Source organism: Dryas octopetala, chromosome 7 (genome assembly GCF_963921425.1).
Source record: "Dryas octopetala chromosome 7, drDryOcto1.1, whole genome shotgun sequence".
Classification (NCBI taxonomy): Eukaryota; Viridiplantae; Streptophyta; class Magnoliopsida; order Rosales; family Rosaceae; genus Dryas; species Dryas octopetala.
This window is the reverse complement of record NC_141372.1, coordinates 6,900,286-6,917,665: the sequence shown is the minus strand read 5'-3', so window position 1 is coordinate 6,917,665 and position 17,380 is coordinate 6,900,286. Positions and strand designations below refer to the sequence as shown.

Sequence of the window (17,380 nt, the reverse complement as noted above, 5' to 3'; positions counted from 1 at the left end):
GAGTGCAGCACATCATAGAAAGAGGTGATAAGAATCATGAGTTAAATATTTGTGAGTAGTGGAATATTAAAAAGAAAGAGGTGTGGTGAAAAGGGAAAATATTAGAGCAAAATGGAAAGTTCGTCTTTGACACGACTCAAGAGGACATGGGAAGCTCCAAATGTTTGAATTATTTAAAAACATTTGCAATGGGGTTTTACACTAGAAGACAAGCAAGATTAAATTTTAAGATTCCAACGTATCAACCAATTACAGAGAAAGTAAGGAAGAAGAGGGATGGGGAATGTATATACCATGTTGTACTTAGGAATGTATACATGAATGCATGAAATGAATTTAGATTATTTAGGATTGCAAACTTTCAAGTCAAAACATAATCATGCTTTAAATAAAGTGATAGATATATTGAGAGAACTTGAGGGTTTTTCATCGAGAATAATGGATAAATACAATTGTTTCTCATCGGATGACTAATTGTTCAATATTGAATATATTAAATAAGATATTCTCTTTTATTGCATAAAAAAAATTGAGATAAAAATTAAGCCCTAAACACACTAAAACTAATTAAGTTGGGGACAATATATTAGTCCAGATTAGGAGCCAATTATGTTGAGATTTGAGAATGGTACGGAGCATCATCTTTTGCCTTTTTATACGCAATTTTTTTTTTTGTCTTGAAAGAAATTACTACTTCCACTGACTAGCATGCAGGTAATCTTTGTTTCTTTTTATCATGAGTTGTCCATTTTAAAAGCATATTACACAGCTTTATCATCCTGTCTTATAATCTCTATCTGTGTTTTTTTGTTATAGTTATATTTGAGAGAATCGAATCCTGGACCTAGGATTACCCAACCACCCTCTCGACTTAGAATCCTTCTCTGTGTTTTTGGTTCTCCCTCGGAACACCTTAATAGAATAGAAGCCCACTATTCTTCTATTTATCATTTTAATTCTCATCATTCTCAGACATCAGGATGACTGTGATCCATATATGGAATGCTTGCTTTTGCACTACACATGTGATTCTCCGAGTTTTTCTCACATTGTTCGAGTGTATTTATTTGGCCAACTTTCAATGCAACTATCATCTCAATTTTATAAATTCCAACACACACAAACCCAACACAAGTGAATTAAAATTGATGATCACCTACATAATCCGCTAATTCAAATAATAAACATGAGGACCAGTAGTAAATTCGAAGAACTTGATTTTGATACTTTCTTTTCCTTGGTAGTATGATTTTCGTCCAATTTTTTGATATAATATTCTATGAATTCATATAGAATTGGAATTCTTTTTGGGTTTTGCTACATTTGGATTGAGTGGACTTTTAATTTATAGGATATAAATGATGAGTGGTAGTTCTAGTTTTGAGTTTATGACAGACCCTCAGGCGGTTGCTTCAAATTTTACTCTGTTTCAATCTTTGATATAAAATTCTGGGATGTCACAACTGACAATAATACAAATAAACTGTCATCCAGACAAAAATTTATCACACAGATTCTGTAAAACATGTTGGAACATGGAACACAAACTCACACAATTCATAATAGCTAGCTCTACTACCAGTTACCACTGGGAAAACATGGGGTTTCCATCCACATAAGAATCCAAGTCAGCATCCATGATCCTCTTCATCAGCAAAGCAGCCTTCTCTCTAGCTCTTGCTGATCCCCTGACTGAGATATCAGCCACCAAAGTTGAGAAGTCTGGCAGCCTCAGAGCATCTCTCACACAGCCCTCACTCTCATCAAACAGGAGAAGCAGGACTTCAGCTGCTCCCTCCTTACTCAGCATGCACCTCCCTTTCAACACTTCCACCATTGAACTCACAATCTGCTCAGTCTTTCTCAGAGCATTCAACCCTTCATCAAACCTTGCAAGGAGGCCTAGGACATGAAGGGAAGTTCCGACTAGATCCTCCCCGCCAGTGCTCTCCACAACTTGGATAAGCACTGGAACAGCTCCTTCTCTCACTGCCAAGGTGCAGTTCCCATGGAATCGAACAAGTTCGGCCAGGGAACTGAGGAGGTGATGGGAAGCAGGATTGTGGGATCCTGAAATAGCCTTGACAAGCAATTGGATGGTGCCTGCAACCCCAAACTTGGCCTTGTTCTTGTCAAGCATTGCCAAGCTGCAAACCAAAGAGGAAGCTAGTATGCCAGATTCTGGGGAATTTGGGTAGGCAATTATTGAATTCAGGAGGTAAATGGTTTCCATACTTGCAAGAGATTGCTTTAGGTCATGGTTCAGGGAGAGGTTGAATAAGATGGACAGTGAGAGAATCTGAATGATGTTGGAGGAAGATTTTGAGAGGGTAAACAAGGCAGGGATGGCTCCTTCTGCTTGTGCAAGCAGGTTCCTGTTTTGGGGACTCACCTTAGTGATGTCAGCTAAGGTCTGGAGAGCTTTCTGCTGAACTTCATGTGAGTCTGACTGAGACTCAGAGAGGCACACCCGAATTGCCTCGCGAAGCCGAGCTGCTATCATTGGGAGCACTGGTTTCAGAGGAGGGTTTGGCATGCTTAAACAGTCTTCAGGTTAGAAGCTTGCATACCAACTTTCCAAGAAGATGGCTACACAAGTGGAGACAAACATGTAGATGATTCCAAAGCCTAATTGCATAAGATTCTCGGGAATAATCTCCAAAATCTTTGGTCTTGAGTCTTGACGGTTGGGGTCTCCAATAACAAAGCAGTTTTGGAGCTTACATAATCCACAAATTCCTCATTTTTTTCCCTTCATTTTTACGGGATTGATATCAAACTATCATTCAGAAACCAAGCTGCATTATTTTTTTTCGCACATATTTATATATGTGATATTTAACAAGACATTAGGTGCAAAAGAGGTCACAAGCAAACATTAATAAGAGATGAATTCCAAGCATAATCATGAAATAGTACCAAATAGGAGCAAAGAAGAAAAGGAGTCGAACACCACGATATATTAGAATTCACAACTTATTACTTTAAATGATTATAGTTTTTATGGTTGACATCATACGAAATTCTACAATATTGAAGTAGGATTTTGAATAGCCCATAAATAACATATTTGTGTTCACACTTTGAAAACACATTAGACCCACTGACCCACAGTGGTAGTGCATTAGAATAGATAAATGGAAATCGGAAAGTGATATGTAGCCATCAATTATTTGATCTTTATAAGTAGGCTAAAACGAACCTAGTTGTTCCATTTAAATGAACAGGCCATGAAATCAAAATTCTCACCGTCGATGATACAATCATCGTCAGACACAATCTCTCAAGGACTAAGGATCACCGGTAAACAAACAAAAAAAATTATTGAGGCTACACAGTATAACAGATTGCCTTCTCATCAGTTGATCAAAATTTATTTCCGCAAGAAACTTGTTAGCCAGATCAATGATGATGATCATCTCCGTGACCATCTGGAGGGCCTCCTGGTCCAACCACTTCCAGCTGTAAAACATTTATAATAAATTAGAGAACGCTATTCATTAAGATGTAAAGAGGCTACAAAATAACAATTTATATTCAGAAATCAGACGAAGAGAAAATTACAAGTTTATCCAATATTATTATATTAAGATGTAAGAAAGAAAGAAAAAGACTCACCTTGAAATATTGGGTACAGACAGGGCATTCATGTGGCTTGCCTTTCTCCAGCCAAAACCACACAACATCATGTTCATCTTCTGCAGATATACATAGTCAGAAAGTACAGTTAGCTGTAACTGTGGAATAATTTAAGTTCAGGAGGGACAAGAAAAAGATGTAACAAACTGGAGTAGTTTACCTTCCTCACCACCAGGGCATCCAACTATTCTTTTGTCATAGTAGGACTTAACTATAGCAGGTGCTTCCTACAAGACAGAAAACATAATAGGATTAGTTACATGAGAATGTTGATTGAAGACCACATAATTGAAGATGTTGTGTGAGCATTTATACACTTTTTTAACCAGGTAGACAAACTTTAACTTTAGCACGGCTGAAAGTTACAAGAGCAGACAGAGGTAGACTGCACTAAGAGGTCTGTTACGCATATTTTTTTTATTCTTTCACTGAAGAGACAGGGAATCGCCGCAATTATTAGGAATTTACAAGATTAGGACTACATTCAGAGGACTTCCACCACACCTGCTTGAGAGAATTTCTCAGATAACCATCACTCTTTGGTGGTTCAAATACGATCCAGACAATGGGTCATTTTTCATTAAACTAGGTCCCCATGGAAAGTGCATTTTTCAATGTAACCAGCTTCTCTGTAATACTGTAATAGACAGTACCCAAGCTAGGTTTCACACCCATCTAATATTTACAGCACAAGAAAATCATCCAATAAAGTTTATCAATAGATAATACTTATCTAACAAAGCTCAAAAATCGCTCATAGGAAAAGCATATAAAATTTGACAGCTAAACAGATCCCAACTGTTTTACAACTTGCAAGCAGAATAAGTAACGACTTCTTCTAATGTGGAATATAAATTCATCAAAGTCAAGAAACCCGCAAAGAGATATACATGTCATTCCAGATTCAATACAACACAGTTATCGAACATGCTTGTGAAAGATGCAGCAAGAACATATTAGAAATTCTCAAAATTCCTTCCCTATTTAAAGACTAACTATAATGAAAGTGACACCCAAGTAAAGCATACGTTCAATTAGGAGCTAGGACTACCTTGGTACCAAAAGGGCCAACTGGATAGTTGATTTCAAGAATGTCCCTTCCCTGAATAAACATATAATGAAACAAAATCACTATGTATCCCAAACTAAGCAAATCCCATATTTCAAAACTTATTACAAAAATGGCAAAAACAAAAATAGCAATTGTCAACCTGAAGCTCAGCCTCAAGTTCCTCATGCTCGTGACCCGTCGCAATAGGCATAATTTCCGAAACCTTCTTCTTCATACCTAAATGTACAACATGAAAAGAACATAATCAACACATTGTCTTGTATTTCAGACCTCAGAGGATTAGGATTTCAATATGAGAAATTTTACAGTTTGATTAATCACTTTAACCATGATATTAGCAGGCAATTTGCCTTTTCATTTTTCGAAATCCAAGAATTCTTAATTCGCCTCTAGTTTCCTACATTTTATCGGGAACCAAACACACAAGTGCGACTTTGATGCCTAATATGTGACCAACCTAATTGGTATTCGAACAACGTATAACAGTTAAAAAAAATAAAATAAAAAATAAAGAATCTCTCTTTCTCATTCGTCAAGTTGTCAGAAAGAAAATGGAGACGCACCGGAAGCGGAAGCGGAGGCGACGTGGGGGGATCTCGGGGACGGCGTGGTTGGGGAAGATGCTTGAGAGATTAGGAATCGACGGCTAAGATTGCGAGATGAGGATCTGCATGAGGCTGAGGCGAGGGTTTGGAGGTGAGCTGAAGACGAAGATACCACTCGCCTCCACATTTTTGCAGTCAGTCAGTTGTGTTTGTTTGACTCTTTCTTTCTCTGCGGCATGCACAAGCACTGAAGCACAGATTGCAGTTTATGCGACCACACGCGGGTTGGCTCTTTTTACAATTTTCGTCTATCGGGTCGGGTCAACTATCCATTGTGTCGGGTTAATCTTTCAATATGATATTTTGCCACTAAGCACTGGGTTAGGTGGTATTGTTTCATGATTTTCATCATTCAAATAAATAAATTATTATTCTTAAGAGCTTAAGAATTTTTGAAATTACTCAAAACAACCCAAGTTTGATTTGTTACCTTTAAAGACAAGACTACTAACTTATATAACAATGATAATTTACGCATGTGTCATCTCTAAGACAGCCGAACGCAAGATGTAAGTACTTACTCAACAACTGTAACTACATTTGCCGATTGTTTTTGTTTTTTTAATGTTCTACTTGAAATCTTGAATCTTAGATATTTGTAAGATTTATTATGGGTTTTTAGTATATTTAAGTATGTTGTAGTAGTAGTGGCCAACAAAAAAAAAGTATGTTGTAGTAGTATATTTGTTGGTTTAATATTTAAAGTTCACGTTTTTTTATAGAGGTTATATTAGTTGCAATGTTGTAACTATAGTTACAATTTAGAGCAAGATGATCCGCCAAGCAATCAGAACTTCTTGCCAAGCGTTTGATGTTGTTTTTTGTCTTGGAACGTAAATATTACAAGCCACCATCCTTTTTAGTGATAAAAAGATTGTTGTATTGTGGGATTTGTACACACAAGTTTCAGTCCGACCCTTCCTCACTAATGTCGATTAAAAGAAAAAAAGAGGTTAAGGTGGTATTTAATTCAAACAAATTTTGAAATGATATGAACTGAAATGTCCATTTTAAGTCACATATCATAATCTGCATTGACCTAAAGAATTAAAACACAACTAGTCATGGGGCTTGTAACTCGAGCATAGTGAACATACTCTCACTTCTAAAACCAGATTGTGATTTGTGAACATTCAATCTTCCTTTGACCTCCTTTGTAAAGAAAAAAGGTAGGCCCACTAAAGTTTGGAAGAGTTTGAACATTCCATCTTCCAACTCATCATCTTTATAAGTTACTAAAGTTTGGGCCTAAGGATAGAAGAAAGTAATGACCGAATCCCTGAACCAGGGCACATAAATCCTGAGAGCCATTGACCCAAAAAAAAATTCTGAAAGCCATCATGCAAAGTACCCTCCAGTGTATATTTAAATAAAATGAACTTGCATTACAAAAAGCCCAGAATTATGACATTTCGCACAAGCTGGCATAATTCTCATGTCTAATTCCACCACCTACAATAAAACCACATCAACAATATCGCGTGCCTCATAGGACTGAAGTAATATTCATTTCTCAACATATAAGCTTAAAATGCCAATTATTATTAATCTAAGCTATAGTCGATAACCCGGTAAGAAACTATTAATCATTAGCTCCAGCAACAGTAGAGAAAGCACCTCCCTTGCAACTACAAATTCATCTATCACTCGAGTCTGGGGTACCATCACCATACGAAACCAGGCCCCCCTTCTTCACATCTGGGCTTCCTGACGATGATCTAGACTTTGACTTGTTTTTGGCCGTCCGCCTAGGAGATAGGGAATCCAAAGAGGACCTTGATTCTGATGGGCTCCTGCTTCTAGAAGGAGATCTTCGCCTCTCAACCCGAGGAGAGGCACGTGATCTAGCCACCTCCACTGGGGAACGAGTACGGCTCCGAATAGGACTGCGGCTACGGAGAGGGCTACGGCTGCGAACTGGGCTACGGCTACGACTATAACGACGACTGCGGTAACGGGGGCTACGTGATAAAGGAGTCCTGCTTCTTCTGCTTCTGTATCTGCAGAAGAGCATTATGTGGAATCATTCAGTAAAGGTATAGAATAACCAAAAACAAACAAACAAAACAAAATGATGAAGATAAACACAAGTGATATGAATATATATATATATATGGCCAAGCAATTGTATTGTACATGCATTCATGTTCGCCCATTGTTTTTTAAAATCTTTTGAACCTCCAAACGAGATCTCTAAGGATATTCACCAACAAACGACTCATCATGAATAGCCTCACTACTGGAGACTAGTCAGGCACACAGTGGATCAAACAGAAGCCATAGAACTTGGTTTGAATCTCATTGTCAACAACACTGGTCATATATAAGGGGGGTAAGCATATCACATACCTCGGAGGTGTTCTCGCTCTTGGTGGGCTTCTATAACGCCTTGGAGAGTACCTTCTGTAACTTGAATATCTAGAAACACAAACAGGCATGCACAATTGTGAATTGTTGCAATTGGAATACAAAAAAAAGATTGACAAATAATCACCACATGATTTGAACCATATATGGTAAAAGAATTCACAAAATTGAGTTGCAATTACCTGTCACGATCACTTCTACCACCAAAACGATAAGATCTCACAGGTGATAAAGAAGGGGTTCTGTACCGCCGTGCATAAGAGTATCGCTGACTGAAACCCCGCCCTCTTCTAATGCGCTTTGGAGAGCCATCAGGGGAAACACTTCTCGACAAGCTCCTCACCCGATCAGATGGAGGGGATCTTACCCTGCGCACTGGGCTAGGACTCCTTGAATAGCTGCGACGATTATTCCCGCTCAGTGCCCTGAAAGGACTGCGGCTAGCAGTTTTCCTTGAAGGAACCCTGCCTGAGCTTCTGCTTGCACTCCTTCGAGAAGACCTAACTGGGCTTCTGCTTCCGCTTCTTGAAACTCTTACAGGGCTTCTGCTAGTTGACTTGCGCAATGCTTTTCTTGGTGGACTTCTGCTTATGCTTCGTGAAACTCCCACAGGGCTTCTGCTAATTGATTTATGCGATGCTTTTCTGGGTGGACTTCTGCTTATGCTTCTTGAAACTTTTACTGGGCTTCTGCTAATTGATTTATGTGACAGTTTTCTTGGTGGGCTCCTGCTTACAGGACTCCTGCTAATGCTTCTTTGAGTTCGGGCTTTCACTGGACTCCTACCCCTCCGGCCCCTCACTGGACTTCTGCCAAAACCTCTTGCTGGGCTTCTACTGCTATCACTTCTAACAGGACTCCTGCTGATGCTCCTGCTCCTTTGAGGGGCACGAGGAGGACTTCTACTAACACTTGAACTCCTGCTCTCACTTCGTTTGGGACTTAAACTTGGGCTCTTGGTCAGACTCCTCCTGGGACTAATACTCATACTCTTACTCAGGGCCCTCTTAGGACTCAAGCTTCGGCTCCTGCTCATCAACTTTTAATAAAATACCAGATCTGGAAGAATCGGTAAGCATAAAGAATAACTGAGGTGTGACAAGAATGGAAAGAAGACCTAGATTTTCCTGGGTGATCATCGACTATGTCAGGCTGTCTATCTGCACTTTTGTCATATTTAGTATCTGCTCCAAGGCCATTGCTCCGCTGCTCTCCATTCTCCTTGGGAAATGCACCTTCTTTCTCTATCACATCTGCTTCCTCCCTCTTTTTACGGTGGATTGAAGCAGCATCTTCCTCCATGGCAATGGGAGATTGGTTCCCAACTGCAGAAATTACAGAAAAGCAAGATAACTGCTTATGTAGGGAGATTGGTTCCTAACTGCATACAGTGTAATAGGGAGTCCAACTTGTGGGGGCTACCCATTTTTATAAATATTTTGAATCAAATTTGCTTAAATTCATCTTTTTCATTAAGCCCAGATGTATGGCAATTTTTCATATGACAATCAAGCATCAAAATCAAGATTTCAAAAATCAAAAGCCAAAAAAGGTTTTTATGGGTTGCAAAAACAAATTTTAGATGATACATTTTGAGCCAACAGCTTACATATAAGAAGGTTTCCATAGACTGTAGTTACAACCAAAAACACAAATTCAAAATAATGCAATTTTCATGCATGATTAGAAAAAAAAAATTGTGGTTCAGACATGGATTTAATCCACTCTCTAGTAAGATGCTGAACCCCAAACCCCTACCTATAATACCCAAGCACAGAGAGCTTACTTTTGCTCACTTCTCAAACCCAAACACAAACACCCCCACTCCAAAAAACAATTTAAAAAAAATGAAACAAGTAAAATTTTAAGCTTAAAAAACAAGGACAGTCTAATCTGTTCAGCAAGAATATTGACAGAAAGGGTATCGAGGAAATTCCAGAAAGATACAGTGAGTAAAGAAACAACAGCTAAAAGAACAGCAGCAACATTATTAAAATGGATCCAACACAACTCAAGAATACAAAATAGATGCATGGGAAATAAGTTAAAGTACCAGCTTTCTGAGAAGGGTCCTTCTTAGACTTGTGATCCTTCCTTCCAGCATCAAGGCCATCATCTTCATGGCTACTTTCACTTTTAATTTCGCTATCAGTATCTGTAAGACTGTCCGACGCCCTTAAGAACAGATATTAAAAATGTCAGCAAATTGTGATTTGAAGTTTTTATAAACAGTCATATGCTATCCTCGATAAAACACATACCAATTTATAAAGTACACGCTCTTGTTAAAAAAAAAAAAACATATATTATTTTGCTTTCACCCAACAAAAATGAATCAATAACGACCCCACTCATTAATGACCCAAGCTATACCTCACCGATTACAAATAGAAGAACAACCCAAAAACATAAATTAAGACCATATCATAAACGTACATGCTCTTATAAAAAAAAATATAACATAAATCATTTTGTTTCTCCCAATAAAAATGAATAAAAAAAGGCCCCACCCATTACAGCACAACCTACACCTCCTTACCACTCCAAAAAAAAAAAAAAGAATGACCCAAAAATTGTTAAACATTAAAATTACACAACCAAGAACAACTCAAAATAATTGGCACTTCCATAGTCAACATCTTACACATATATTTGGCGATATTGACCACTGTAACAAGGCTTTAGCAGACATAATAGCAACAGGACCAGTGGCCATTCATAAGCAAGTTCTCAAGTAGAAAATACACCACAAAAAACATGATGTATATAAAAACTGCAACCAGGAAATGTACTCTAAATTATAAATGAATATTACCTTCTTGATCTGATCTTAGATCTCTTATCACGCCGCCTACGCTTTTTGTCTCTCCGTTTGTCCCGCCTTTTTCCTCGTCTGTACTTGTCTCTTTTAGAAGATCTCTTTCTTTTCTTACGCCTGTCATCACTTGAAGAACTAACATAAGACGCTGAGGACTCATCCGAGTAAGATTCACTATCAGACTCAGATGACTCCGTTTCAGAATCTGAAGAACTCTCCGATTCAGTTGAATCGTATCTCCTTCTCCTCCTCTTCCTTCTATCTCTTGAAGATTTCTTGTGCTTTACCTTCCGTTTCACTTCAAGACTATTAGCATCTGAAGAAGCATCCTTTCCTACTTTCGTTTTACTTACTTTCTTTTTGTCTGCACATAAAATAAACAAATAAAAATTAGCATTAATAGAAAACTCAGCCTTTTGATAGCCCTTGGACACAAATAATTCTTCATTTTTCTTAAGAAATTAGGAAAGATTCTCCAAAGTAGAACTCCAATAATCATTACCTTCATTATATTCACCACAATTGATGACTTTCACTGTTACAGTTGGATTCCCATCTTCATCACCCACAGTTTCAATCTTTTTCAATACTTCATGTCCTTGTGCAAGCTTCCCAAAAACTACATGCTTTCTGTAAAAATGATACACAACTGTGATTCGATTGAAGAAAACCACAAAATATCTGATCACAAACTGAACAAACTATGAGAGTACATATTAAACGAGGAACAGTAAGAATTATTTACACAAACTTGAACAAAATCATGCAGACTGATACAGTACCAAGTAGAAAGAATAAAAACATACCTGTCAAGATTATGATTCTCAGCAAAAGTGATAATGAAATGAGAACCTAAAGAGTCACGAACAGCAACAGGCATGGATAGAAGGCCAGGTCCATAGTGCTTTAGCTTGGGTGACTCATCTGAAGAAATGTCAACTACCATTCAATACTACTAAGAAACATCTCTCAAAAACCAACAGTTTAATTATACTTTATCAAACCAGAAAATGAAAACATCCTAACATAAAATAACTTAACACACTAAGAAAACTATAAGCAGTGCATTGATAACACTTCCCTTGAGCAATGAGTATTATAATACTACTAAAAGGAGCTTGTGTTAGATATCATGAAAACTTAACTAGCATCAACATGATTGGACATAAATGACCAAAATATGTAAGACACCAAAGAGTAATGAAACCTCTGAACATAGCAGATTGAAATGCAGGAGTCAAACAAGGCAAATTGCGAGCAACACATCATCCACTTAGACAAAAGTAAAACCTGGCATCTTATGATACAATGTTTAGGCATTCATGCTTGGCCATAAAATAGATGAAAGATTGCAGGAGAGAGAGAGTGAGAGAGTAAAGAAGAGACTATTTTTATATTACCTGGAAACTTCTCCCCATAAATGCTTTCACCACCTGTGCCTGCAGAACAACAAACATAAGAGACCAGTAAATCAGTAATGGTGTCATTAGTAGTTTTATAGATCAAACAAAATCAAAAGCATATTTTCACTGGAAAATAGAAAATTGTGGATTTAATAAAATAAAAATGAAGACATTACAACTCAAGATATTGCCTTCGCAGTAAAGATCTCATTTATGTCTAGGTCAGCTCACTAGGGATAGACTGCTGTCCCAGAGAGAAATTCAAGCCTTACTCTGCTTATTTTCCTAGGGACCTTGGGGGATTAGGGTTGGACATGGTTGTGTACTTTTAAACTATTCTGGATATGTCCTCTACCTAATTCTATACCATTTCATTAGCAAGATCCTCCTTATTTCCCAAGATCATCATCTTCAACCACCATTAGTATTCAGTAGTAGCAGGAAAATTGATTACAAGACATGGAATTAATAATTACAACCTAAAACAAAGTCCAGGAAAATAAGATGAAAGGCACTCGAACATGCATAATGGAGCTGTAGTCCTTTACCGCTAACAGGATAGATTAAGGCCTAATGCACTCATTTACAACTTGATTTTCAACTATTATAATAAAGCTAGTCTCATCCAAATGCATAAAGCAGCATCTATCTTTTACCAAACAAATTTCCTAATCAACTTATTGAAGCCTAAATGAAGCATAAAGCCACGCGTACTTCGGTATTGAAATCACTATATGAAAGCCTATATGAAATTATGCTTCTCAACCACTACCATTAACAACAAATATCTAAAAAGACATTCTGCCACCTTAATTCGGTAATTTATAACCACTACAATTAACAGCATTTCTGAGAAATAGTGTCCTTTGCACGTAAATAAGTTTTTTGCGTGACTGAAAGTCTGAAACCAACATCTTAATTCCTACAGAATTTTTGAAAGTCGGTATTTGTTTACTTAAACCAATTTTCATTTATACTTTTCTACTCATTCCATTTCCAGCTGAACTTGTAATCTGTTGAATTGATATCATTCTTCGTCCAAGAACAAACATGTTGCCCCAAAATAGGTTATGCAAACAGATGGAAGGAATTCAAGAAATATAATGGCTGCAAAAGCTAAATAAATAAATAATACATACCATCTCTTCTGACAAAATCGCCACCCTGCAAAATAAACACCAATCGTTAATCCTTCTAAGTTGACAGAAAAATGTGTATGTGAAACTGGTTTGGGCATGGCGAAGCTTAGTAAAATTTTGAGGATGGACAACTAAGTAAGTACAACCTTAAAACTATATCACAAGAAAAGCAGTCGTGACCATCAGCCCTGTATCCTACAGCATAAACAAGGGTAACTGTCTAAAAGACAAACCACTTCTAAGTCATGCTCAACCAGAAAACCCTATATAAGACAAATCTAAAAGTAAGATAAGGAAGGCATACCTGTGCTATATATCCCTTTATAATGCGATGGAAAAAAGATCCTTTGTAGTGCAGGGTTTTTCCACTTCTTAGACTAATTCCCTTTTCTCCTGAAAGAGCATAAAGCAATAAAAATATCAGAAACCCAAGCCCCCTGGTTTAACTCTGGAACTATACTCTTGATATTGACAGCCCCTCTCCCCAAAAAAATTAAGAAAAAAGTGCAATATCAGAAGCATTACAATAAATTGATTAATAAATGTTTAACTCTATATAGGAACTCATAGAAACAAGTTGGGAATAGAGCCTTACATACATAAATGATGAGTATTTCATGAACCAAATGACAATTACACCATATATTACCTGTACAGAGAGCACGAAAATTTTCTGCAGTCTTGGGGGCAACATCGGAGAATAGCTGTAACAAACAGAATATTAAAGGTCAAGCTCATTAAAAAATGCAAACATAACATGAGCTGAGCCAAGCATCAAGAACCACATCATTCATTGAACTGGAAGAACATATATCAACTTGATATATTAGTTCGTGAACAATACCTCAAAAACCATCCTTTCAACAGGGTCGCCATCGATGGACACGTCCATAAAAACCAAGGGGTTCTTCTTCTTCGTCATTTCCGTAGTCTTCCAAAAACAAAACTCAAGCCAGCATAACAACTGATGTAATGAAGTATTGGCACGTCACTGATTCATCACCAAATTCATATTATTAAACTGAAAAAAAAAAAAAAAAAAAAAAAAAAAACCCTTGAAATTTAACTCAATTAGCCCAGGCACCATATACTATATTCTCCTTGAATATTGGAATTCAAGGTGCCACACAAACAGTCAAATTTAACATAGAGATTGTTACAGTTCCACCCAGATTCCACCCCTTAACCAATTAACAGCAGTAAAAAAAATGAACATGCACAGCACAATTCCAGTACTATATTAGACTACAGATTATCACGAATCCAACATATACGCATCATAAACAGACCCAGTTCCTTGAATAGACATCCCACCAAGAAAAGGGGCACTAATCACGTACATGCTTCAATTATGTAGAGCAAACCCAGATCGGAAAATGGTAATGCAATCCTTAGCAAAAACCAGTGACCAAGACACCCCAACCACACACGCACACTCTGACCTTTGAGGAAGTGATTTCAGGTACCCAAACAAAAAAAACAAACCAAGCTCCAAATCCTTAAACCCTAGCTAAATTCCACAAACCCAGAAAACAAATGCATGCGTGGAGCATTATAATTAGAGCATCGAGCTAAACTAAAAACTAAAAACACTGTTCGCTTTATTTCTTCGCGATCGGTACAACAATAAACTTACAATTGCAGCAACAAATTAAAAAATAAAAACTAAATTATATACGAGGCTTTGGCCTAGAATCATGTACAGTCAAGAAATATATCCAAGCAAATATAGGTAAAAATAATTTTCTTGAGAAATAAATGGAGTAGGAAACCCTAGAGTGCTCACCTGATAGACGCTGAGCCACAGAAAAGTGACGACGAGATGAGAGTGTGAAAAGTGTGAGGTTTGTCGAAAAATACCTAAGTGTCTATATATATTACAAGGGGCCTAGCTGCTTCGACAGGGGGGAAGTTACTTGACTGTCCCTGCTCTTAATAATGGGATCTGGACGATATTGTCCCTGGGGCCTGGGTTGTCAATTTTATTTTCCTCTTTTTAATGTTAGTTTCTTATTTTTCCTCTTGAATTAAACTTATTTCTCCTTTTATGATGCAAATATTTGCATCTTGAGGCAAATAGTCCTTCTCTATAATGGTTAACCGCAATCTGATTTCACATATTTCAAGCATTTGGCGCTCGGAAGTCTTCGTTGAGCATTTGATAGTGCATTTTTTTTTTTCCCGAATGATTGAACTTGATTTGTTGATTTTTATGTTACTTTATATACATTTTGACTATAAGAATTTGAACAAACATAAAGCCTCTATAACTCATTCTATATTATATGGAAGCGAAATGATATCATAAACAGTAAAAAAAGCAGCAACGAACGTTGCAATAAGTGCTTGCTTGTTATAAAAACCTAGCACCAATTGATTGGCACCACAGCCAAGCGCTCAGCACTCTAGAGAAAATTTATTGAGGCAAATATTGTATATTGCTTGTTTTTTTCAAAAAGAACAACCCTCTCTACTCCTAAGTATTCATAGGATTTTACTTTTATGCATTCCAACACTCAAATAAGTGTTCATGATAATTATTAATTAGTTACTTGATAAATATAAATATATCTTACAATCGATAAAGAGCATACACAAGTCTAAAAAAAAAACAACTAAAAATTCTAAAAATGTTATTGTAATTGTGAAGTCTAAACTCTAGATTGTAATTTAGTAATGCTTTAATAATTTATATATCCAAACTTTAGAGATTTAGTTATTGATAACTGATTTTTTCAAATACAACAAGTTTGATGAGAGTACGCTAAGCTGATGTTGAAGAGTTTGTGTTAAAAAGGTTAAATTGCACAATAACCCACTAAATAATGGATTGCATAATATGAAAAATGTTCGTCGAAAACACTTAACAATTCACCACAATTCAACATATATATGATACAAATGGAACATTATACTCAATTATTTTATGTAATTATTGTAAAATAGTTATGATGTATAAAAGTACCAGTATTATGAGTCATGTCGATAAATGCAAACAAATGTGTACTAGGCAGGTTGTCATTGTTTGACAGTGACTATCATTGTTACTGTTTGACAGTGGTAATTAGGAATACTCATTGTTATTATTATAATTAATGTCGTTAGATATGACTTTATAAGCTTGAATTTTGTGTTTTATGTTAATTTTATTAGTTTTTGACATATAATTATATAAAAATAATAATATATATTTATAAGTATAATTTTTATGCATTTTTAGATAATCAATGTTGCATAGTGACAATGATAGTCAAAAACAATGAAAATTTTCCAAAACACGAAGTGCAAAGCGCTCGGCATGGACACCAAGTGCACGACTCATTAAAGTGAACCAATTTATCATTGTGTTTTTTAAAGAGAGTCGACTTATCATGCTATTTTTAATTTTTGACTTAAATAAATTAAAAAAAAAAAAACATTTTTTTAATAAAAGAAATGTACCAGAGTGGCAAAAATTTTGATAAATAGAAACTAGAAACAAACCTTTTGGGCTGTGAGCAAATAAAAAAAAAAAAAAAAGGGCTGCTATTTGCACACCCTTTCAAAAAAAAAAATCCAAGAAAAAAGACTACCTTGCTCCTCTTTAATTTCCTCTCTTTCTCCCCCCCTTGCTCCTCTTTAATTTCCTCTCTTTCTTCCCCCCCCCCTCTTTAATTTCCTCTCTTTCTTCCCCCCCCCCCCCCCGCGTACACACACACACACACACACACCCCATCCCCATCTTTTTTTTTTCTTCTTCTTCTTCTTCTTTCCCCACCTGCACCTGCACCATTTCTTATTATTCTTCTTCTTCTCCCCACCCCCTACACCATTTCTCTTCTTCTTCTTCCCTCCACCCCGACCCCCACCTGCACCTTTCCCTTCTTCTTCCCCCACCCCGACCACCTCCCCATGAGCCCTCCCCTCCTCTCCGGCTCCTCTGTCCATGCCGCCTCCCCCCGAGCCAGCCCCTCCTCTTTCTCTCCTTTCTTCTCTCTTTTTCGCCCCGCAGACAGCCAATTCTTAAAAAAAAAAAATTGCAAGGGCTGGACAGACAGAGAAAGGGAGAGAGCAGAGGGGGAAGGAAAGAAAGAGAGACAAGGGGAGAGAGGAGAGAGGGCGGAGAGGGGGTGGGGTGGTCGTCGGCGGTGGTGGGCTTCGATGATGGTGGGTTGCTCGGCATGGTCGGGATGGGATGTATGTGTTGGGTGTTTGTTTTTTTTTTTTTCTTTTGTTTAGGAGGGGGTGTGCAAAAAAAAAAAAAAAGGGTATAAAGTCTTTTTCTAAGGCTTTTTTTTTTTTTTAGGAGGAGTGTGCAAAAAGAAAAAAAAAAGTGTGCAAATAGCTGCCCTAAAAAA

General features: G+C 37.1%; 3 protein-coding genes across 5 annotated transcripts; all 3 read right to left on the bottom strand.

Annotated features, from left to right (window-relative positions):
* Positions 1–1,530: 1,530 nt before the first annotated feature.
* Positions 1,531–2,536, bottom strand: LOC147279108 (U-box domain-containing protein 8-like). The gene has a single exon (XM_086252589.1). It carries the CDS (start codon positions 2,534–2,536, stop codon positions 1,583–1,585), a length of 954 nt encoding a protein of 317 aa, XP_086108715.1. The 3' UTR covers positions 1,531–1,582.
* Positions 2,537–3,030: 494 nt separating this feature from the next.
* Positions 3,031–5,508, bottom strand: LOC147279107 (cytochrome c oxidase subunit 5b-2, mitochondrial-like). The gene is made up of 6 exons (XM_086251137.1): positions 5,275–5,508; positions 4,851–4,927; positions 4,691–4,741; positions 3,800–3,866; positions 3,619–3,698; positions 3,031–3,462 (listed from the first exon to the last, which is right to left on the bottom strand). The coding sequence occupies exons 1-6, from the start codon at positions 5,441–5,443 to the stop codon at positions 3,403–3,405; spliced, it is 504 nt and encodes a 167-aa protein (XP_086107263.1). The 5' UTR covers positions 5,444–5,508; the 3' UTR covers positions 3,031–3,402.
* A 1,146-nt stretch (positions 5,509–6,654) lies between these two features.
* LOC147279106 (Cyclophilin-like peptidyl-prolyl cis-trans isomerase family protein) lies at positions 6,655–14,891 on the bottom strand. 3 transcript variants are annotated; one of them, XM_086250263.1, is made up of 14 exons: positions 14,830–14,891; positions 13,888–14,034; positions 13,693–13,747; positions 13,348–13,436; positions 13,044–13,068; positions 11,902–11,940; positions 11,308–11,425; positions 11,004–11,131; positions 10,499–10,865; positions 9,737–9,858; positions 8,801–9,008; positions 7,866–8,711; positions 7,666–7,734; positions 6,655–7,316 (listed from the first exon to the last, which is right to left on the bottom strand). In XM_086250263.1, exons 2-14 carry the CDS (start codon positions 13,963–13,965, stop codon positions 6,953–6,955), a joined length of 2,508 nt encoding a protein of 835 aa, XP_086106389.1. In that variant the 5' UTR covers positions 13,966–14,034; positions 14,830–14,891; the 3' UTR covers positions 6,655–6,952. The 3 variants fall into 3 exon arrangements, with proteins under 3 accessions (XP_086106389.1, XP_086106390.1, XP_086106391.1); XM_086250264.1 differs by having other exon boundaries at positions 13,888–14,064; positions 14,830–14,852; XM_086250265.1 differs by lacking the exons at positions 13,348–13,436; positions 13,693–13,747; positions 13,888–14,034; positions 14,830–14,891 and adding an exon at positions 13,190–13,211.
* Between the last annotated feature and the right edge of the window lie 2,489 nt (positions 14,892–17,380).